This window comes from Rhinoderma darwinii, chromosome 1 (genome assembly GCF_050947455.1).
Source record: "Rhinoderma darwinii isolate aRhiDar2 chromosome 1, aRhiDar2.hap1, whole genome shotgun sequence".
Taxonomy (NCBI): Eukaryota; Metazoa; Chordata; class Amphibia; order Anura; family Rhinodermatidae; genus Rhinoderma; species Rhinoderma darwinii.
The window spans coordinates 648,969,074-648,992,497 of record NC_134687.1 but is presented as its reverse complement, the minus strand read 5'-3'; the positions used below and the strand labels follow the sequence as shown (position 1 = coordinate 648,992,497).

General features: G+C 43.1%; 2 protein-coding genes across 2 annotated transcripts in view; both read right to left on the bottom strand.

The window, feature by feature from the left end:
* Nucleotides 1-13,608, bottom strand: part of LOC142665060 (uncharacterized) — a 40,105-nt gene extending 26,497 nt beyond the window's left edge. Inside the window, exons 1-3 of the mRNA XM_075844605.1 lie at nucleotides 13,478-13,608; nucleotides 8,446-8,579; nucleotides 8,038-8,082 (exon numbers count right to left, since the gene is read on the bottom strand). Of these exons, the coding sequence (XP_075700720.1) occupies nucleotides 8,038-8,082; nucleotides 8,446-8,579; nucleotides 13,478-13,608 (310 nt within the window). The remainder of the gene's footprint in view (nucleotides 1-8,037; nucleotides 8,083-8,445; nucleotides 8,580-13,477) is intronic.
* Nucleotides 1-23,424, bottom strand: part of LOC142655905 (uncharacterized) — a 523,874-nt gene that overhangs the window by 186,633 nt on the left and 313,817 nt on the right. The gene's annotated exons all lie outside the window — the stretch shown is intronic.

Sequence of the window (23,424 nt, the reverse complement as noted above, 5' to 3'; positions counted from 1 at the left end):
GTTTGGATTGGTCACCATTCCTGTCAATCAGGAATTTTTTAGCATATCTGGCCTCTTTTTCCGGCAGTCACCACCCCAGGAAGAAGCTGGAAGTACTGGCGAAACGCGCGTCGGGTGTTCTTTTAATACCACTGTCAATGTTGGATGCTTAACATTGCTCCGTACTGCCTACTAGCAGTTCTATTCACCATTTACTCTGCAGAATATCTGCTTTAGTTAGGGACAATGGCCTGCTGAGGTTGCATGCTGGGCAGCTGACTAAGTTTGCTCTGCACAGGGGAACAGAGCTGAGCTGTGTCTGGGAAAGGTCCGTAGACAGACAGCTGACAGCTGCTCTCCTTCCCCCAGCCCTTACCACGTGTGTGTGTGTGTGTGTGTGTGTGTGTGTGTGTGTGTGTGTGTGTGTGTGTGTGTGTGAATGACCTGGCAGCTCAACTTACACAATAAATAATAAAGAAACTGTGCTTTAGTATACCAACTGCCTGACAGGCAGAGTACTCACCCCTGTCCAGGCACACTGCCTGTGTGGCCGCACGCCCGGGAGCACGGCCAGTCTGTCACTCCTCCTTGCAGAGCTGTCACGGCATAGCAGTTTCGACTCTGCTGTGCCGAGTCTACACATACATGATAACACACGAACTGTGATTTTATCCCACGAAGGTTCGTGCTGCAGCTTGCGGTTAGACACAATTAGCTGGCCGTGGCTTGCTTATCAGCTTATATCATAGCCAGGACTTATTAGTACAAAGTGGGTTTTGTGCAAGTCATTGACTGCCTGACAGGGCAGAGTATTTGCTGACACATTATTCACAGGTCACTATCTAGGCTATTTAACAGTGCTGTCACTTGTTGTGACTTGTTCCTTTCCTCCTCCTGTGTAGTTGCTGGCACGTAGCAGTTTTGACTCTGCTATGTCGTGCCTGCTCACACAGGATACTTGTGCATGCAATCCATGCAGTTACATGCATGTAGATGGAACCCATTGCAGCAATATTGATGTAGTGGTTTCCACATCGCTGGGCTTTATTTGCAGCCCGTTGGAGGAACCTTTATTTTCGCTTGCAATTGACTGTTTCCTCACCAACACTGAGAGGTCAGTCGTCTATATAAATCAATATACTTCTATAGAATCGGAGCAATTCAATTTAGACATAATTTGTCATATTGTGCAAATCTAGGGGACTTTGGCGCAACGTAAATTACATCCAACATTGTTTTTTATAACAATTTAACAATAAAGTATTTTTTACATCTATGAAACACACTACTTTTCCTACTCCCCCTGTTCCTTCGTTCAATGAAATTTGCATTATACTCCAACGGTTCATGGCTTGAAGATTATACTGACTGTCATTTGCATCGACTATTTAGGAAAATCAGTGAAAAGTAACATTTGCATAATAATTTGGAATGCGGTGTAGTCCTACTAGGGGACTTCACTATGGGATTATATTATCGCATTTATAATACACTGCAATACTTCTGTATTGCAGTGTATTATGCCTGTCCGTGTAAAACAGACAGGCATCTGCTAGGTCATGCCAGAGGCATACACTAGGGCAGACCTGGGGGCCTTTATTAGGCCCCCGGCTGCCATCGGAGACACATACACTCGGCGATCTTATCATCGGGTGTCAGTGAGATGAGAGGGAGCTCTCTTCCTCTCTCCAAAACCAGAAGGGTTAAACGGGTGAGATTGATACTAATATCGATCTCATCCGGTCGAGCAGGGATGCCCTCAGCTACCTCTGGTAGTTGAGAGCAGGGAGATTTAACGGCTCCCTGCTGTTTATTTATTCAGATGCAGCGCCGTAAAAAGGCTATTGCATCGAAATAAAGCCTGTTAGTGGCCGCCGTAAAAACACTATGGGGCGGTCACTAATGGGTTAAACATGTGAGAAGTCACACAGGAGAGAAACCATATTCATGTTCAGAATGTGGTAAAGGTTTTACACATAAATCACGTCTTGTCAGACATGAGATAATTCACACAGGAGAGTAACCTTATTCATGTTCAGAACGTGGGAAATATTTTACTAATAAAGGCAAAGTTAGGGCTCATTAGGGAATTCACACGGGATAAGTTGTTCTGATGTTCTATATGTGGAAAATGTTTTACAAAGAAATCAAATTTTGGGACTCCTCAGAGAACTCGCATAGAGAAGAAACCATATTCTCGTTTAGAATGTAAGAAATGCTATAAGAGCAACAAAAAAAAGATTTTAAAGGGAATGTGTCGCAAATTAAACCTTTTTTTTTAAGTGTCGTTACTTATTTCTATTATATTTTTAAAGTTTTTTTGCTGTATTTTTTATTTTTTTCCGTATGAGGGAAAGTATTATAAATTAAATAATAATTTGACATGTTTTCCAATGTTGGCCACCAGGGGGAGCACTTCCCAGAATTACAGCAAGGTGAATAAGGCAAAGCAACCTGACTCACAGCTGCTGTAAATGTGGGAGGGAACCTCACCCCCCCTCTCACAAGCCAGGTAAAGGTGTCTTCAAATTGCTAAGCAGTGTCTGGCAGCCATATTGGGAGTGATTGTACAAATGGCAGCTGGAAGAAGTTCTAGGACACACCAAAAGGCTAAGGGTATGTTCACATGCTTACTAAACAAAGGGAAAACCGATCCTGATTTTCAGCCATTTTTTAATCAAACTCGCGTTTTTTAACGGCCGTTTTTAGAACTGTTTTTCTATAAAGTGAATGAAAAACGGCTCCAAAAACGTCCCAAGAAGTGATGTGCACTTCATTTTGGTCGGGCGTCTTTTTACGTGCCGTTTTTGGAAAACTACCACGTAAAAAACGCCCTGTCGGAACAGAACGCCGTATTTCCCATTGAAACCAATGGGCAGATGCTTGTAGGCGTTCTGCTTCCGATTTTTCAGCTGAAAACATTGTGTGTGAACATACCCCTAGGGTATGTGCACACACTAACTGCATTTACGTCTGAAATGACGGAACTGTTTTCAGGAGAAAACAGCTCCGTCATTTCAGACGTAATTGCTCGTACTCGCGTTTTGCGAGGCGTCAATTACGGCCGTAATTTGGAGCTGTTCTTCATTGAATTCAATGAAAAACGGCTCAAATTACGTCCCAAGAAGTGTCCTGCACTTCTTTGCCGAGGCTGTTATTTTACGTGCCGTCTTTTGGCAGCGACGCGTAAAATTACAGATCGTCGGCACAGTACGTCGGCAAACCCATTCAAATGAATGGGCAGATGTTTGCCGACGTATTGGAGCCGTCTTTTCAGGCGTAAATCGAGGCGTAAAACACCTAGTTTGCGCCTGAAAATAGGTCGTGTGAACCCAGCCTTAGAATGATGAAAGTGAAGTGAATGACTTTTCAGTTGACCGGTTCACACGCCGTGTATTTGACATGTTTTTTTTTTTGCACATTTTACGTGCAAAAAAACCACATAAAAAACGCTTGATTACACTTGATTTTGCGTGTTTGGGGGATGTGTGTGTGTGTGTGTGTGTGTTCTCGCCGCTGATTCTTCAAAACAGCTGATAAGCGGCTATGAAGCATCAGCGGCGCCCGTGCACACTCCGCTCTGCCACACACACACGGGAAAAGTCTTAAAGGGGTCGTCCAGGAAAACATGGCGCCGCACCTGTCCTCAGGTCGTGTGTGGTATTACAGCTCTGTCCTATTCACTTCAATGGAGGTGAACTGCAATACCAGACAAAACCTGAGGACAGGTGCGGCGCTGTGTCTCCAATCCGGACACCCCTTCTGTCCTGATAGGAAGAAATTGAGACAGCACTCCAAAATATTCAAAAATAAAGATCCTTTTATTCCACGTGTGTGCAACGTTTCAGCTCAGTGCGAGCCTTCCTCAAACATAACAGTGTGACACTCAAAGCACATATATATAGTTACATAGTTACATAGTTACATAGTTAGTACGGCTGAAAAAAGACACATGTCCATCAAGTTCAACCAAGGGAAGGGAAAAGGGAAGGAAAAATGTCTACACATAGGAGCTAATATTTTTTTGTTCTAGGAAATTATCTAACCCTTTTTTAAAGCCATCTACTGTCCCTGCTGTGACCAGCTCCTGCGGTAGGCTATTCCATAAATTCACAGTTCTCACTGTAAAGAAGCCTTGTCGCCTCCGCAGCTTGAACCTTTTTTTCTCCAGACGGAGGGAGTGCCCCCTTGTTTTTTGAGGGGGTTTTACAAGGAACAGGATTTCACCATATTTTTTGTATGTGCCATTAATATATTTATATAAGTTAATCATGTCCCCCCTTAGTCGTCTTTTTTCAAGGCTAAATAGGTTTAATTCTTTCAATCTTTCCTCATAACTTAAATTCTCCATGCCCCTTATTAGCTTCGTTGCTCTTCTTTGTATTTTTTCCAACTCCAGGGCATCCTTTCTATGAACTGGAGCCCAGAACTGAACTGCATATTCTAGATGAGGCCTCACTAATGCTTTGTAAAGTGGCATTATTACATCCCTGTCCCGCGAGTCCATGCCTCTTTTAATACACGACAATATCCTGCTGGCCTTTGAAGCAGCTGATTGACACTGCATGCTGTTATTGAGTTTATGATTTACAAGTACACCCAGATCCTTCTCAACAAGTGAATCCGCCAGTGTAGCGCCCCCTAGGACATATGATGCATGCAGGTTGTTGGTACCAAGATGCATAACTTTACATTTATCTACATTAAACTTCATTTGCCAAGTGGACGCCCAAACACTTAGTTTGTTTAAATCTGCCTGTAATTCATGAACATCTTCCATAGTCTGAACTATATTACATAGCTTGGTGTCATCTGCAAAAATAGAAATAGTGCTATTAATCCCTTCCTCTATATCATTAATAAATAAGTTGAATAATAGTGGTCCCAGCACTGAACCCTGGGGTACACCACTTATAACCGGTGACCATTCAGAGAAGGAATCATTGACCACAACTCTCTGGATACGGTCCTTGAGCCAATTCTCAATCCAATTACAAACTATATTTTCTAAACCTATAGTCCTTAATTTACTCATTAGGCGTCTATGGGGGACAGTGTCAAATGCCTTTGCAAAGTCCAAAAACACTAAATCCACAGCGGCCCCTCTGTCTAGACTTCTGCTCACCTCTTCATAAAAACAGATTAGGTTAGTTTGACAACTTCTGTCCTTAGTAAAACCGTGCTGGCTGTCACTTATAATGCTATTTATTGTCACATAATCCTGTATATAGTCCCTCAATAGCCCCTCAAACATTTTCCCCACGATGGATGTTAAGCTTACTGGTCTATAATTACCCGGGGAAGACCTAGAGCCCTTTTTGAAAATAGGCACCACATTTGCCCTGCGCCAGTCCCTTGGCACTATACCAGTCACTAGAGATTCTCTGAATATTATGAAAAGGGGGACAGAAATAACTGAACTAAGCTCTTTAAGAATTCTAGGGTGTAACCCATCTGGTCCCGGAGCCTTGTGCACATTTATTTTATTTAATTTAGCTTGGACCATCTCTACATTCATCCAATTCAGTATATGCAGTACAAAATCACAAAAGCCAATTACATATATATTATAAAATCGTGAGAACATGATACATCGTGGGTTTACCATCTTCCCTACACTGCCCCTCTTCCTCTATGGTCAGGAAATCAATAATAGTTTGACCATTTTTGTATTATGAATATACCCTTTATATATATATATTTTCTTTATATACATTATTTATACCATATTGGTTTAGATATACCATTCATATTTTGAAAAATATTTAATATATTTCTCTTTTTTCTTCTTTTTTTCAGACATTTTTTCTCAAAGTTTTGCCTCAAGGATCGGTTGAAGCTATATATATATACACTGCTCCTATGCTTTATTATATGTACCCTATTCCAAAATATATTTTTTCCACATGGTATATTTGTCCATGCTTTACCTCTAATTTAATACTCTCTTTTTGTGATGCGGTTGTTCTGCGTTTGTGCACTACGATTTTATTCTATATAGTAAAATCCTTATCTCTATACTCATTATGGGATATTGAGATCCATCACTCATTGAATATTATCATAGGGACATAATATCTGTCCTTCTTCAAAATACTGTTCTATATACTATATATTGCTGTCTATATGGCTGATTATATTTTTGTAGTTTTACTAGAGGACAACATGGACTTATAACGTATGAGGTGGTTCTGCCCTTTTCCAAAATGGCGCCGAGTATTGTCAGTGAGTTCCGCGCAAGCGCGAACTGATGAAATACACTGTGACTCATATCCGAAATTGAGAGGATCTGACGCCATTCGTATGGAATTTGTAAGGGTGAGTGGCCCTCTTCTAAAATGGCGATTTTCGCTATGAGTGGGCTATGCGCATGCGCGATATGACACGATGTGCGATGACTCACACCAACAGGTGATAGGATTACTTAACATTTAGATCTACGTAGTAGAGAGTGTAAAATGCCATCAGCCGATCTAGCGAGGGTAAGATGTTTTTAACTTAAATTTTATAACATTCACCTGTCTTTGGACATTGTTCACATGTTATCACACACATGTAGCCCATCTGATTGATTGGCCTTATTATAATAAACACACTGTTTATACTAAATGTATTTAATAATTCACATTCATTTCCCCATGTATGTATTGCCATATTCATAGGGGATTCTACTGTTATAAATGTTATACATATTTGATGTATCATGTTCTCACGATTTTATAATATATATGTAATTGGCTTTTGTGATTTTGTACTGCATATATATGTGCTTTGAGTGTCACACTGTTATGCTTGAGAAAGGCTCGCACTGAACTGAAACGTTGCACACACGTGGAATAAAAGGATGAATATTTTGGAGTGCTGTCTCAATTTCTTCCTATCTTGACTGAGGGGTCACTCTTGGACTGTGACCTGGGAGACGTGTACCCGTTCGAGAGAATTAAAGCCGTCCTGTGCTGCTGATTTGCTTCTACCTTCTGTCCTGAGATGACCCGACGGGGGAGGCGGGTGTCAGAGCCACCCACCGCCATCACCGCAGACAGAACCACAACTACGGCATGAGAGCAGGGCTTGTCCTGAGTGCACTGTCTCTTGTTATGGACAGAGTTATAGTCACATGAACCTTGTCTGATGAACCGGTAACCTAGGTCCGATCACATGACAGAGGGGGTCACCAAAAACCCTGTGCACCCTCAGCCCGTCCATCCAGCCCTTTCCTGGTTATATCTGCGTCTGGGAAAGCTGGGTGACCACCATTACCCCTCATACTGGAGTGTTTAGGGATGTGACTAATGAACCTCTTCACACTCCAGTAGGAGGGGTAATGGTGGTCACCCAGCTTTCCCAGACCCCTGAACGATAAATCTCTCTAGTTGTGCTGAGACTGAGAGGTTCATTAGTCACATTCCCAAACAGTCTCAGCACAACTAGAGAGATTTATCGTTCAGGGCTTTCCCAGTACAATTTCATCGTGTGTCCTTCACACAAGGGAGGGAGGGAGGGGTGGCCGTTTGGGGGGGGGGGGTCTGGGGAGGGGGGGCCGTTTCGGGGGGCATCGGGTGGGGGGGCCTGTCGGGGGTCACGAGAGCGGGGGTCTGTGAGGTAGAGAGAGGGACATGCAGAGACACACATCTTACCTGCAGTGCAGCTGGTCTTCAAGATGGCGCCTGCTCTCTCCCTGCAAACAGCTGCTCTGCTCTGTGTGACTCTGACCTGCGTCTGCGCAGGACAGAGCCATAGTGCAAAGTCAATGGGACGGCTCCCGTTCATTGACTCCTATGCACTGTAGCTGCCGTATTCCATCTCTGTATGTGTCGTTAATCGACACATACAGGGATGAAAAACAAAATGGCAGCCCCCATAGTGAAGTAAAAGTTAGAAAAAAGAAAAAAGTAAAAAACAAACACACACATAAATAAAAGATTTTATAATAAAACACTAAATGCAAATTGATATCAAATTAAACAGCTAATAAGAGTGTTTGTTAATTTTTCGGGTAAAATTAGCACGGATCTGCAAAAAAACAAACAAAAAAAAACAACAGTTAATTATATTTACCTGAGGTCAAGTGTGGCAGGGAGCCATAAAGGAAAAGTATTGTGGCTATAAGGAAGAAAAGAAGAGTCTTGTTTAGTTACAAGGCAGAGAAGCTGAATTGTCACTATGAACCTTGCTTCTAATTACTGTATTCATAAATTCACCCACACTGCAGGAGAAACCAGACTGAGGGCAGATACAGATGGACGTTGCGTTTTTGCGCGCGCAAACAACGCAGCGTTTTGCGCGCGCAAAAACCATTTGACAGCTGCGTGTGTCATCCGTGTATGAGGCTAGTCGACGCCCGTAACTGTCCAAGGTGCTGAAAGAGCTAACTGATCGGTAGTAACTCTTTCAGCACCCTCGACAGTGAATGCCGAACACAATATGCAGCAACCTGTTAAAAAAAACCAAAAAGTTCGTACTTACCGAGAACTTCCCGGCCGTTGCCTTGGTGACGCGTCCTTGGTGACGCGTCCTTGGTGACGCGCCTCTCTTGACATCGGGCCCCACCTCCCTGGATGACGCGGCAGTCCACGTGACCGCTGCAGCCTGTGCTTGGCCTGTGATAATAATAATAATAATAATAATAATCTTTATTTATATAGCGCCAACATATTACGCAGCACTTTACAATTTAGAGGGAACATGAAACAAACACTTGGACTGAATTGTCATCTCGGGAGGTCAGACTGGAGGAAGAAGCCGGGAGTTATCGGTAAGTCAGAACTTTTTTTTTACAGGTTCATGTTTATTGGGATCGGTAGTCACTGTCCATGGTGCTGAAACAGTTTAACTCTTTCAGCACCCTGGACAGTGACTATCTCCGGACGTCGCGTACCGGAAATCTTTTTGCCGGGTTCGGCCAAAACGAGTTCGGCCGAACCCGGTGAAGTTCCGTTCGATTGTCCGGGTTCGCTCATCTCAAAGACACTCCATTTGGATGTTTGGAAACAGAAAAGCACGTGGTGCTTTTCTGGTTACATTCATCCTTTTGACAGCTGGTGCGCTGTTTCAGTCGTTCGCACGGAAGTGGTTTTCACGCACCCATTGACTTCAATGGGTGCGTGATGCGCGAAATACGCGGAGATATTGAACCTGTCGCGCTTTTTGCGCAGCTGACAAACGCTGCGCAAAACACACGGACTGTCTGTACTGCCCCATAGACTTGTATTGGTCTGTGCGTGGCGCGTGAAAACCACGCGGCCCGCACGGACCGAATACACGCTCGTGTGAATCCCCCCTGACAGTAAGGACACTGTAAACGTTTTGTTTTTAACATATATGTACATTTTTATATTTGACTTTAATTAAAACAGTATAAACAGAGGAAAAGTATGTAATTGAACAAAAAAAAACGAACAAATTAACTTTGCAATTGAATAAAATAAAAATTCACAGATTTTTTTCATTAAAATAAATGTCATACGTTTATTGATCACTACCTTAAAGACCTAGAATTAGAATCGGGTGGCACTTTAAATCACACCCACATGTGGTGGCAAATACCCACACAAGTTTTTCTGGTAATACCACAGTATTTACTGGCTAAATCGTATGTCTATTCATCACCTACAGTAGTATTAAAAAAGTATAGCAATCCAACATCATTTCCCTGATAAATCAGTGTTTTTGGTAGAAGTGATATTTCTACTGTAATGGCTGCGGTCGCGAATCGCTGCCTCCCCTTACCTGCTGGCGACCGCAGACCTTCCTCCTTCCCCGGAGACGTCAGTGTATCCGGCTGCTCTGTCCTGTAATGTCCGCTAGGCCTTAATGGGCCAACGCGTGCATATGTAATTAATTATTTTCCAGATCACCCTGGACTATAAAAAGGACCCGTCCGTTTCACTCCTTGCCTGAGTGTTGTCGTTGTCTACCCATGTTCGTATTATAAATATTCCCTTAGTTGTATCCTGCTCCCAGTGTTCCCGTACCCTGCTACCTGTATCTTGTATCCCATGCTATATTTGTTCCTGAGCCTTTCTAGTGTTGGAGTAGTGTTGTGTTTGTAACGGCTGCTGCGCTGTTCCCCGCCTCTTTCACGGTCTCTGCTCTGGTTCCTGCACCCTCCATTTCCTCATGCTCATCCTGAGCTCCACTTAACGGATCCGGACGCTCTGCAGGCTCTGGGCGTCGTCAGGTAACTGCATCTCTCACCTCCCTCCACAGCCGTCATCCACGATGTGCGGCTGCAGCCACTAGAGGGCGCGCACACTGAATTTTTCCTTCTTAAAGGGCCAGCACGTGTCAAAATTCCAAGACTTCCTATTTAAGGATCCTCCTCCCTCTGAATCCTTGCTTGTTCAACCAAGTTCCCCATGAGTTTCCCTGTACCCTGGTTCCCTGTTTTCTTGCCTTCTACCTTTGTCTGGATTTCCCGTTTTTGACTTCTGCCTGAACTTGACTATCCTTGCCTGCCGCCTGCCTTGACCTATTTCTATCGATACTCGTAACGACGTCTGCTGCCTGTCCTGACTTCTGGCCTATACATCCGGCTGCCTCTAAACCTGCTGTGCCAAGTGTTGCCCTGGGTTACTAGCACCATCTCCCGCACAACACAGAGGATCCACAAATGAACCAGGTGAGAACCATGATAGTGTTGTTGCCACACCTGCTGTTATACACCCTGTCTGGTGTCCCCTGCCACGCCTGCTGTTATTCACCACGTCTGGTGTCACCTGCTACTGCAGGTATACTCTGCCATGTCTGGTGCTACCTGCCATGTCAAGTCCCATCCGTATCAAAGCCTCTGCTACTGTCTGGACTATCTCAGGTACCCTTGCGCTACGAACTTTGTATAGACTTTGCATAGACTGTGACTTGGTCAGCTGCCACTCCGCTGCGGCGGAGCGGTCTAGTGGGTCCACATACCCCTGGATCGTGACATCTACATAGCAAATAATTGTTTTGTAAGTGTAGTAGAGTAGTAGAAAAAAAAACAGCCAACAATTAGGACATGCATGCCGCTCATTCTGAGTAATTGAATCATTAATTGAAAGGGGCTTGTTCAAAATAATAGCAGTGAGGAGTTAAATTGGTGAAATCCTTTATTCTGTGGAATAACAGGTGTCAATTTTGGCCCTTATTCAAGGTAGGAGGGTGGCAAATGTTGCACATGTTGGTTATAGTGCATTTCCTTCTGAAATACTGGAGAAATGGGTCGTTCCAGACATTTTGATTAAAAAGTGTATTGCAGAGGAAAAAACATATCGGGAAGTGCAGCAAATTATAGGTTGCACAGCTAAAATGATCTCAAATGACTTGAAGTGGCAACCAAAACCTGAAAGACGCGGAGGGAAGCGGAAAACTACTGTTCGAATGCATCGAAGAATAGCCAAAATGCCAACGGCTCAGCCAATAATCACCTCCAGAAAGATCAAAGAAGATCTGAAGTTACCAGTGAGTATTGCTACAATCAGAAGATGATTAAGTGAAGCCAAGTTACCATCAAGAACTTCCCAGAAAGTCCCGTTGAAAAAAAAAAAAAAGACATGTCCTGAATAGGTTAAAATTTACCAAGGAACACATTAACTGCCCATCATTTTGTGGACTGATGAAAGCAAAATAGTTTTTTTTGGGATCTAGACAGTATGTCAGACGACCCCGAGCACTGAATTCAAGATAGTAAAGCATGGTGCTGCAAAAATCATGATATGGGGATGTGTCCCATACCATGGTGTTGGGCCTATTTATCGCATGCAAGGGGAACATGGATGAGTTTGAATATATCAAAACACTTGAAATCATGTTGCCTTATCACGAAAAAGAAGTGCCCTTGAAATGGGTGTTTCAACACAATGACCCAAAATACACCAGTAAGCGAACAACATCTTGAATACAGACAAACAGGATAAAGGTAATGGAGTGGCCAGCCCAATCCCCTGACCTCAATCCCATAGAGAACTTGTGGAGTGACATAAAGAATGCGGTGTATAAGGCAAAACCCAAAAATGCAAAAGAACTGTAGAATGTCATCCAATCTTCCTGGACTGGAATACCTGTTAACAGGTGCCAGAAGTTGGTCGATGCCATGCAACACAGATGTCAAGCAGTTCTCAGAAACAATGGTTATGCCAGTAAATATTAGTTCAGTAAAGTGAAATCGGAAAAAAAAAATCAGTTTATACATTACTTTTTTGAGGGTTTCTTTTGCTTTCTTTCTAAAGGTAGCTTTATTAAGACCTCATATCAAACAGCGGTACAAAATGTAGAAGTATAAAACAATCCTATGCACAGTAAATAGCACATCAGTACCAAGTGTTCAATGTAAATTTTAAACAAAAACACACGGATATTACGCCACATATCAGTAAGTATATATAATAGAAAACAAAAACTAAAGAAACCACATTTTCTTCTAATAAGGAAAGGCTAAGTCAGATTAGGTGAGAACCAGCAGCAAACTGAGGAATAGGGGACCACAGAGAGACGTCAGCCATTTCCAGACTCAAGCAACCTGAGCAATAACAATTTATGAGCTAGTATAAGGGTTGGCTATCCAAAAGCTCCACACTTTCAGAAGTTTATCAGGGCACCCACGTGCTGCATAAGTGAGCTTAAAGAGTGGCAAGGTAGGATTAACCAACGCAATCCATGCTGACAATGTAGGAACCTTTGGATCTTTCCAATTCAGTAGTATAGTCTGTTTAGTATAGAACAACAGGAGTGTCATAAGAGATCTGACAGCAACAGTAGGTACGGTTTCTTCTAGCAATAATAAAAGGCACATTCTGGGATCAAGTATACGAGGGAGTCCTATTTTAAGCTCAAGAAATTCCATTACCACTGCCCAGAAATAATTAAAAATCTGACACTCCCAGAACATGTGTAGGAAGGGGTCCTCATCTCCATGGCACCTTGGACAGATAAGAGTAGGTATACGTCCCATTCTAAATAATTTGGAAGGGGTGTAGTAAATCCGGTGGAGGAATTTCAATTGTATAAGCCGGTCCCTTGTAGATATCAAGAGACCTGTTAGAGCGGCTAGCATATCCGTATGATCGTCTGTAAATACAGAGGAAAGAGTCTGACACCAACGATTCAAGGCTCTATCAAGTTTTTGTTAGAAGATACAGTCAACAATTGCCTATGAAACGTAGATAATGGTTTAGCCAACATCTCCTGCATCACCCGATCTTCCACCGTGGATATACAAAGTCTAACATTATAACCTGCAAATTGTGCCAAAGAGCGTGTCTATGATGGAAATAGTGGAACCTAAGATGAGTCTGGATCTGATGTTTGGACCGAAGTTGTGCAAAAGTAGCTACTTTATTATTCACGACCACATCCTCCAGGGTCAATATACCCAGGGTTGCAGGGATAATGGAAGCCAGACAGGAGAATTGTGAAAGAGATATAGGAACCTCGGTAAGGACTTCATCTTAAACAAATTAATCCTGCCTATAACCGTAAGGGGGAGGTGTTTCCATCTATCAAAGTCTGTTTGAAGACGTACCAAAGGAATAAAATTATCAGGTATAAAGTACCAATATCTGGGCTAATCACCACACTCAGATAAGTAATTTTATCTGCCCATTGCAATGGAGAAGGGAGTGCAGTCGCTCTAGCTGCAATGTCTATCGCCATTACCCAGGATTTTGACCAATTCACACAGAGGCCAGAGAAAGATGTAAATAAATCAAACAGAGACAACATTGTCTGTAGAGATGGACCTGGATCATTCAGGAATAGTAGCATATCATCTGCATATACAGAGACATGTTCCTCCCTTTCACCCATTACAAAACCCTTTATAGCAGGAGAGGCTCTTATAGCTAATGCTAATGGCTCAATGGCCAATGCAAAAAGGGTAGCAGACAGTGGGAAACCCTGTCTAGTCCTACGTGCAAGTGTGAATGAGGGGGAGATGTGACAGTTGGTTTTAACGCTCGCTATAGGTTGGGAGTATAATAACTGCACCCATCGGATAAACCTGGGTCCAAATCCAAATTTACCTAGCACAGACCACAGATAAGACCACTCAACCGAGTCAAATGCCTTCTCCAGATCCAAAGAGGCCACTAGTCTGGAGCCACTTGATCCCACAGTAGATTATATATTAGTGAAGAGCCTTCGAATGTAACATCTGAGGCCTTCCCTGACATGATACCAGATTGGTCTGGATGAATAAATTGAAAAATTATTTTTTGCAGACGTATTGCCAATATTTTGGTGAATATTTTAATATCACAGTGAAATAGGTCAGTATGAGCCACACAGTCTGTAGGATCTTTACGGGGTTTGGGGATCAACACTATAAGAGCCACTCTCATAGAAGGGGGAGGGTATTATTCCCGTTGAAGGATTAAAAAAGATTGAGCAAATGGGGTGCAATCAGTTCAACATGAAATTTTCTGCCACTCTATGGGTAAACCATCTAGACCCAGGGTTTTCCTGTTTGGAAAAGATCGAATAGCCTCAGTAATTTCCTCTATAGTCAGGTCAGCTTCTAGTAAATCAACATCCTCCCTATCCAGAGTGGGGAATACAATAGTTTCTAAGTATATCTCCAGTTCAAATGGTGTATTTGAGACCTTAGAGGAGTATAAATCAGAGTAAAACTTAGCAACGGTGTAATTAATGGTCAGAGGGTCACTAACAGGCATCCCAGTTCCAGAGGTGACTTTCAAGATGGGGTTCGGGTTAGTGTCCTCTCTAGCCTTGTAAGCCAATAAAAGACCAACTTTCTTTTGGGAGTACAACACTTTCTTTCTGGTGAGCTGAGTCAATAAAAGGGTATATTCACGTTGCTTCGCTGAGAAGGCAGTAAAGGCTGAGGAGTCCCTAGTCCTGAGATATTCCTCTTCTGCCACAACCAGCTCAGCCTCTAAGATCGTATGTTGTTCAGCCAGGCTCCTCCTATGTGAGTGTAATGTCAGGATAGGGAGACAGACAGGTGAGCCCTAATCTACCCGCCACTCAGTCCCTGCCTACTTGCACAGCCCGTCCTAGGCGACAGCGTACAACTGGGCGATGGTCCCTACGCTCAATTTGTGCACGACAGACAAACAAGACAAGGGAACACAAAAGCAAAGGAATGGGGGGCAATTGCCCACGCCAACACAATGAGCAACAGAGTAGAGGACAAGCCGAGTCAAACCAGGAGTGTACGAGGTAACAAATGCAGAGCAGAACAATAGTCAGTCAAGCCAGGGTCAATATGAAGCAGAGGCCAATAGTAACAGCAGGAACAGCAGAGCCAGGAAACTGAAGAATCACAGGCAAAGGACAAGCAGCAAATTAAGGTATAAGTGGACAAAGGGCGGGAGCTAGAACCGTCTGGCCAGGCTGCGATAGGCTCTCCCACTCCTCAGCCTACCAGCCTGAGTGGTAGCAGATCGAGTCACTCTAGCAGACCTAGGAACAGATGCAGGCTGATTAACCATGGGCGTCGACACAGAAGCTGTGTCAGGCAAATCCTTCACAGTGAGGCTATCGCCCATATAAATTAACCCTCTGGTATATGCCTTAAATGCGTCCCATACTAGATTGCTATCAGTTGAACCTGAATTAATAGTCCAAAAATCTGCAGTTTCTCTCTCCAAAGAGGCTCCGACCTCAGCACAGGAGAGCCATCGGGGACTCAATCTCCAGATTTTACGCCTTGCAACTTCAGGTAATCCCAGAGTGACCATGAGGAGAGAGTGGTTCAAAATACCCCAAAGGAGGTATTGCGCATCTATGACAAATACTAAAGAAGTGTCATTGCCGATAGCCAAATCTATTCTGGAGAAGGACCTATAGGCGGGTGAGTGGCACGAATAAGCTATAGACTGAGGTTAGCAAGCCCGCCAAATTTCCTTTAAATGATATGTTGCTCCCCAGTTAGCTAAGGGGGTATCACAGCCTAGGACTCCCCCAAGTTTATCTAATTCAGAGGACATCAAAAGATTAAAATCCCTGAGAAACAGAAGGGGAGCAGGACCAAACTCCGCTACAGCAGCATTATATCAGAAAGTAGTTAGACGGTGGCCGGAGCGGGATTATAGACATTCACTATAATAAAGGACGTAAAATGTAGCTGACATGACAACACAATGAACGTCTCTGTAGGATCAGTTTTAATAGACGTAACATTACTTTGCACAGATTTGTGGACCAGCAAAGAGACCCTGCAGGAGTAATTAAAATAAGAAGCATAATAACCATATCTGATCCATGGTTGTGCAAAAGCTCGGAATTTAGGACCAAGTAAATGGGTTTCTTGCAAAATCTGCAGATTGTATGTGGAGAGAAAATTAAAGACTAAGGACCATTTAAATTTGTCATTGAGAGCCCGCACATTTCTGGAGATAATTTTAAGATGTTTTAACGTCTCCATTAATGGAATTTAGGGCAAAACAATACACAGGGGTGGAAAATAGAGGTTATGTTCCCGTCGGGAATTTCCAGCTACAGCACTCCTAGAGATCAGTTTACGAGTCCATATGGTCAACAAAAATGTACATATACATAAGTAGATGAGTATGAAAGGCAGAAACAAATCAACCCCACCCTACCCATGCCGCCAAACTTGAGACAGGTTTCCTACCCAAATATAGCATGTAGCAAAAAACAGAAACAAAACCACAAGGTATGCTTAAATGGTTAGCTTAACCCCTTAAGGACACAGCTTTGTTTTGGCCTTAAGGCTCAGAGCCCATTTTTCAAATCTGACATATTTCATTTTTTGTGGTAATAACTTGGGAATGCTTAAACCTATCCAAGCGATTCTGAGATTGTTTTCTCGTGACACATTGGGCTTTATGTTAGTGGTAAAATTTGGTCGATATATTCAGTGTTTATTTGTGAAAAATTGCAAAATTGAGAGAAAATTTAGAAAAAATAGAATTTTTCTGAATTTAAACGCATCTGCTCGTAAAACAGATGGTTATACCACTCAAAATAGTTACTAGTTCACATTTCCCATATGTCTACTTTAGATTTGCATTGTTTTTTGAACATTCTCTTATTTTTCTTGAGCGTTACAAGGCTTAGAACATAAACAGCAATTTCTCATATTTTTAAGAAAATTTCAAAAGCCTTATTTTTAAGGTACCTGTTCAGTTCTGAAGTGGCTTTGAGGGGCCTATGAATTAGAAACCCCATTTTAAAAACTAGACCCCTCAAAGTATTCAAAACAGCATTTAGAAAGTTTTTTTTAACCCTTTAGGCATTTCACAGGAATTAAAGCAAAGTGGAGGTGAAATTTGCAAATTTCATTTTTCTTGCTGAATTTCAATTTTATTAAAAAAAAATCTGTAACACAGAAGGTTTTACCATAGAAACACTACTAAATATGTATTGTCCAGATTCTTCAGTTTTTAGAAATGTCCCACATGTGTCTCTAGTGTGCTCGTGGACCAAAACACAGGCCTCAGAAGCAAAGAAGCACCTAGTGCATTTTGGGGCCTCTTTTTTATTAGAATATATTTTAGGCACCATGCTAGGTTTGGAGAGGTGTTGAGGTGCCAAAACAGTAGGAATCCCCCAGAAATGACCTCATTTTGGAAACTACACCCCTCAAGGAATTCATTTATGGTTGTTGTTACCATTTTGACCCCAAAGTTTTTTCACAGCACGTATTTGAATTGGGCTGTGAAATTAAAAAAATTACATTTTTCCAATATGATGTCATTATTGATCAAAATTTCTTATTTTCACAGGGAACAAAATAACCAGTTTTGTTGCTCAATTTCTCTTGAGTGCGGCAATACCCCATTTGTGGTGATAAACCGCCATTTGGGCCCATGGGAGGCCTCAGAAGGGAAGGAGCGCTTTGTATTCTTTGGAGTACAGATTTTGCTGGATTGGTTTTCGGGTGCCATGTCGCATTTGCAGAGCCCCAGAGGTATCAAAGCAATGGAAACCCACCAGAAGTGACCCCATTTTGGAAACTACACCCTTCACGGAATTCATTTATCGTTGTTGTGACCATTTAGACCCCACAGTTTTTTCACAGAATTTGATTGAATTGGGCTGGGAATTAAAAAAAATTTCTCCAATAAGATGTCGTTTTGGCTAAAAATTTCTTATTTTGACAAGGAATAAAATACCCCATTTTGTTGCCCAATTTGTCCTGAGTACAGCAATACCCAATTTGTGGTGATAAACTGCCGTTTGGGGCCATGGGAGGGTTCAGAAGGAAAGGGCCTCCATTTGGCCTACTGGGGATTTTCTGGTGCGAAGTCAAAGTCATGTATGCAGAAGCCCCTGAGGTACCAGTACAGTTGAAACCCCCAAGAAGTAACCCCGTTTTAAAAATTACACCCCTTAAGGCATTTATCTAGAGGTGTAGTGAGCATTTTCACCGGAGACATACACCCCATAAACTCTAATGTGGGTTCTCCTGGATATGGCAATACCCTCAATGTGGCTGTTATCAGCTGCCTGGGCACGCAGCGGGGCTCAGAAGGTAAAGATGAGGGGGGATAAGCTGTACGGAGTGCAGCAGGGTAAGTAAAACTGGGGTAGATTGAAAAACAAGAGATGTATGATAAATTTTAAAAAATTTCGGGACACGTGTCACATTGATATATTATGTCCTCCCTTATCCCCCTCTTATAGAAGACTTTGCACCTCTATTGACTTTATCCCTTCTTGCCAATTTGGGGAACTTCTCCTGGAAAGTGTTGCCCTGGTACGATGTATGTGGCCTCGCTTCCAGAAGTACTGGGTGCCCCCCCTTCCTGGTCCCTAAAGATTAGGTTCTTGATAACCACCTCTTGAAATTCCAGGAAAGTTGCCGTCTTGTCTGTACATTGACGTAGCACGTACGCATTGTACAATGCCATCGGTATGATGCGACCGGCCAGCTTCTTATACCACACCGCATGGCGCTGTAGGGCTTCAGGACTTGATCTGACAAGTCCACCCCTCCCATGTACCTATTGTAGTCCAGGATGCAGTCTGGTTTGGGGGTCCCTGAACTGGTACCTCGTACTGGTACATGGGTACTGGTGTGGCATCTCTCTTGTCCTTGTACTTGACACACAATATGTTGCTGCTAGAATGTGCCCTGCTCTTACCCCTTCTGAGTGTTTGCCCAAACAGAGTCTTATCGAGGACTCTCAGATTTTTTCTAGCAGTGCCACATGCCGCAGGACTTCTGGAAGCGAGGCACCTCGAGTGGAAAGCTGGTATAAAAATTATCCAGGTAGAGGTGGTAACCCTGGTCCAGCAGTGGGTGCACCAAATCCCTCACAATTTTTGCATTAACTCCCAGTAAAGAGGAGCATTCTGGGGGCTGAATACTGGTGTCCTTCCCTTCATATATCCTAAATTTGTAGGTATACCCTGATGCACTCTCACACAGCTTATACATCTTCACGCCATACCTTGCCCTCTTACCCGGCAGGTACTGGCGAAATTGAAGCCTCCCTTTAAAATGTACCAAGGACTCAGCAATAGAAATACAATTCTCGGGGGTGTATGCTTGGGAAAACCAGACACTGATATGGTCTAATAAGGGTCTCCGTTTATACAAACAGTCAAAACTGGGGTCTTCTCGGGGTGGGCACCGCTCATTATCAGTATAATGTAAGAAGCGATGAATTGCCTCATTTATTTATTTTTTTTAGGTTCCAGTTCAGTTCTGAAGTTGCTTTGAGGTGCCTATATATTAGAAACCCATATCAAACACCCCATTTTAGAAACTAGACCCCTCAAAGTATTCACAACAGCATTTAGAAAGTTTATTAACCATTTAGGTGTTTCACATGAATTTAGAGCAAAGCAGAGGTGAAATTTAATTAATTTAATTTATTAGGCACCATGTCTGGTTTGAAGAGTTCTTGTGGTGCCAAAACAGTGGAAACCCCCCAAAAGTGACCCTATTTTGGAAACTAGACCCCTTGAGGAATTCATTGTAGTTTTCATGGGGTGCATGCAACTTTTTGATTAGTTTTTATTCTATTTTTAAGTGGCGTGGTGACTAAAACACAGCAATTCTACTATTGATTTTAATTTCTTTCTTTTTTACCGCATTCACCGTGCGCTATAAATGACATATTCACTTTATTCTGTGTGGCGATACGATTACGGCGATACCAGGTGTTTATAGTTCTGTATGGTGTTTGCACGATAAAATACTTTTTGTAAAAAATCATTGACTTTTTGTGTTGCCATATTCTAAAAGCCATAACTTTTTTATTTTTCCATCAATAAACCCGTGCGAGGACTTATTTTTTGCGTAACGAGCTGTAGTTTCCATCAGTACCATATTTAGGTACATGCAACTTTTTGATCTCTTTTTATTCAATTTTTTGAGAGATGAAGTGACCAAACAATTGTGATTCTGGTACGGTTTATTATTATTTTCTTTTACGGCGTTCTCCGCGCGGGATAAATAACGACATAATTTTGTAGTTCAGGCCGTTACGGACGCGGCGATACCAATTATCTATAGTTTATTTGTTTGTTTATATATTTTTATTAATAATAAAAGGACTGATGAGGGAAAAAGGGGGATTTTTACTTTTATCACTTTTAAAACTTTTATTTTCTTATTTTTACAGAACTTTATTTACACTTTTTTACTTTGCCCCACTAGGGGACTTGAGGGAAGGAGGCCCTGATCGCTATTCTAATACACTGCACTACATGCGTAGTGCAGTGTATTAGAGCTGTCAGCTACTCACTGACAGCAAGCATAGTGGGTCCCACTAGGCTTCCGTCAATGGAATAGCCAGAGTCCATTATTAGGATTCTGGTTGCCATAGTAGCCATCGCGGCCCGCTATCGTGGATCGGGCCGTCGATTGTGGCTTAAGAAGCCGCGGTCACTAATGAACGCAGCTTCTAAAGGGTTATTCGGCGGGGGACCTCCGCGATCGTTCCCTGCACATTGAGCTATGATAGTCTGCTGTCTGAAACAGCAGCTGTCACAGCTCATGAACGCGCCTTGCGCGAACGGCGCCATGTTTACTCCATGACCTACTATTAGGTCACTGAGCGCGAACGCTCTAGTTAGCATGACCTAATAGTAGGTCATGGAGCGTTAAGGGAGCAACACCCTTCCCTTAGAATACAACTAGGATTCTCAAATATAGACAGTAGACTCAATAGAGCTGCGTCATGGAAGACAGGAGTATTACGGAAAATATACAATTCCTGGTACATCTGCCAACAATCATCACAACTGAAGGCATCAGTGAGGAAAATCAAAGTTTTCATAGAAGAGCAAAGTAGTTCCATGGTGTAGAGCAATTTCCCACTGAGATAGTCCCACACAGCATAAGTAGATATGATAGCACAGGAGCAATAAATCCATGCCATTCCAACGAGGCAACGTTTCTTCTGGCTTGTCGATGAATACTGCAGATCCATTGTGCACCAATCTGAGTTTGGCGGGGTACACCATAGAATATCCAATTTTGTTTCTCCCTCAAACATTTCTTGGCCTCTATAAATTGTTGCCTCTGTTTCCGTACCCCCAACGAATAGTCAGGAAAGACTCTCACATCCTGGCTGGTGTGTTTCAGAGGCCCCTGTTTCCTCGCAAGTTCCAGCAATTTGTCCCGGTCTTTGAAATTCAAAAACTTGGCAATGAAGGTGCGTGGCGGTGCCCCAGGTGGAGGAGCTCTAGTCAGGATCCGATGTGCACATTTCACGCAGAACATAGGGGAAAAGGCAGAACCCCCAAATAATGCATTGAGCCAAATTTCCAAGAATTCAGCAGGGTCAGGTTTTTCTACACCTTCAGGCAGACCAATGAAACGGATGTTACACCGTCGCAAACGGTTTTCCATGTCATCAACCTTGTCTCTCCATGTGGACTGTTCTGATTCCAAAGTGTCGACTCTCATTCTCAGGGGAGTCACCACATCCTCCAGGTCAAAAATGAGCCCATCAGACTCGGTATCTCTTTCGCGTAGCGTGTGTACATCCGCTCTGAGAAGACCAAAATCCGTCTGAAGGGCCTCGATTTTCTCAGCACAGTACGAGATTCCGTAATGGCCTTCAGCACATCCAGCAAGGATGGTTCAGGATGGGAGTCAGCCGGAGTGGAAGGAGAGGCGGAGGCCTCAGAAGGGCGTGAACCACGGGGCCCGGATGTAGGACCGGTGGATTTATCCATCTTATTACTGATTTTAGACTGTTTGGAGGGGACCATCATGGGGGTATTCCGAGCAGCAGGAGGATTCAAGAACGGAGAATCACTCCAGATCAGTGTACAGCCAGAGGTATATTAAATAAGTATAGACATAGGGAAAGGGGGATCCTGCATGCGTCTCAATATGTCCAGATTACATCTGTGTAGTGGATAGAAGGACAGCAGGGAGGTCACAGCGTACCCACGATGTCAGCAGCAGCAAGCTGCTAAAGTCCCTCAACACACCCAGGAATCAAATGGCATCCACTGCCACTGGAGCTTTTCTCCAGCAAGGTGTCCTCTCCTTCTTTCCTCCCAGGGGAACAAATGGAGTGCCACTGATATCCAAGATGGCAGCCGTACCTGCTAGCTCCTGCAGGGAAGTGCCTGTGGCAGGTCAGGGGGAGCCCTAGATCTGGGTGGCACCAGGGAAAACTTCAGGGACAGTGTCCCTAAGCAAATCGCTCTCCGGGTAACGCTGTTAGGCCTCATCAGGCTTCCGTTCGTCGGACCGGAAGTGCGGTCCGTGCACTTCCGGTTTCGAATTTAGGCCGGGGATCCGGCTCTAACAGTAGGCTCCGACCGATATATCCACCAAATGGCGGAATACAGCCCTCAGAGGATAGTTGCACCCTCGGGGATCTCCCCAGTTAGTATACCCAGCAGAGAATCCACGATGCCTGGGAGTATGGAAATGGATTAATTTTGGCGCTGGCGGAGCTCTCCCACTACCCATCTGCTTCCGCCAGCGTCCAGGCCACCCCTCCCCCATTTTGAGCTTTTAAAGAAAAATGCCGGCACTGCTATTATTCTGAACATTCTAATATTTCTTTTTCTTTAAATTCTGTAAAGGATTAACACAAACTGATAAATTTTGTTATTGTTTTGATTGAGAATTGAATGTGTAGTATTTCTACTGCATTTGCATTTAGGCAAATAAAAGTTATAATGATTTTGCGCTTTCATTGCTTTTTTAAACTCACAATTTCATTTAACACTACTGTATATCGTCCCACTTTAAATATATTCCTAACACCACCTGCTGGAACATACCGCAGACCCACGAGGCTCGGTACACTTCATCAGACATTAGTAGGCCTATAGAGAATGCGTTCTATTTCTGATCACTCCCCTATCTTAATGGAATTGTCATTGGATTGTAGTGGATCCTGTAGATGTATGAAATCTAAGTCCCTATTAGAATGCTCCATACTACCTGAAACTAATATTATATGGCATGCTGTCCAGAGAAGGCTCCACTAGAGGTCTCATCACTTTGTTATACTCAGACCTACTAAAAAAACACATTCCAGGGGCCTTAGACACTTTAAG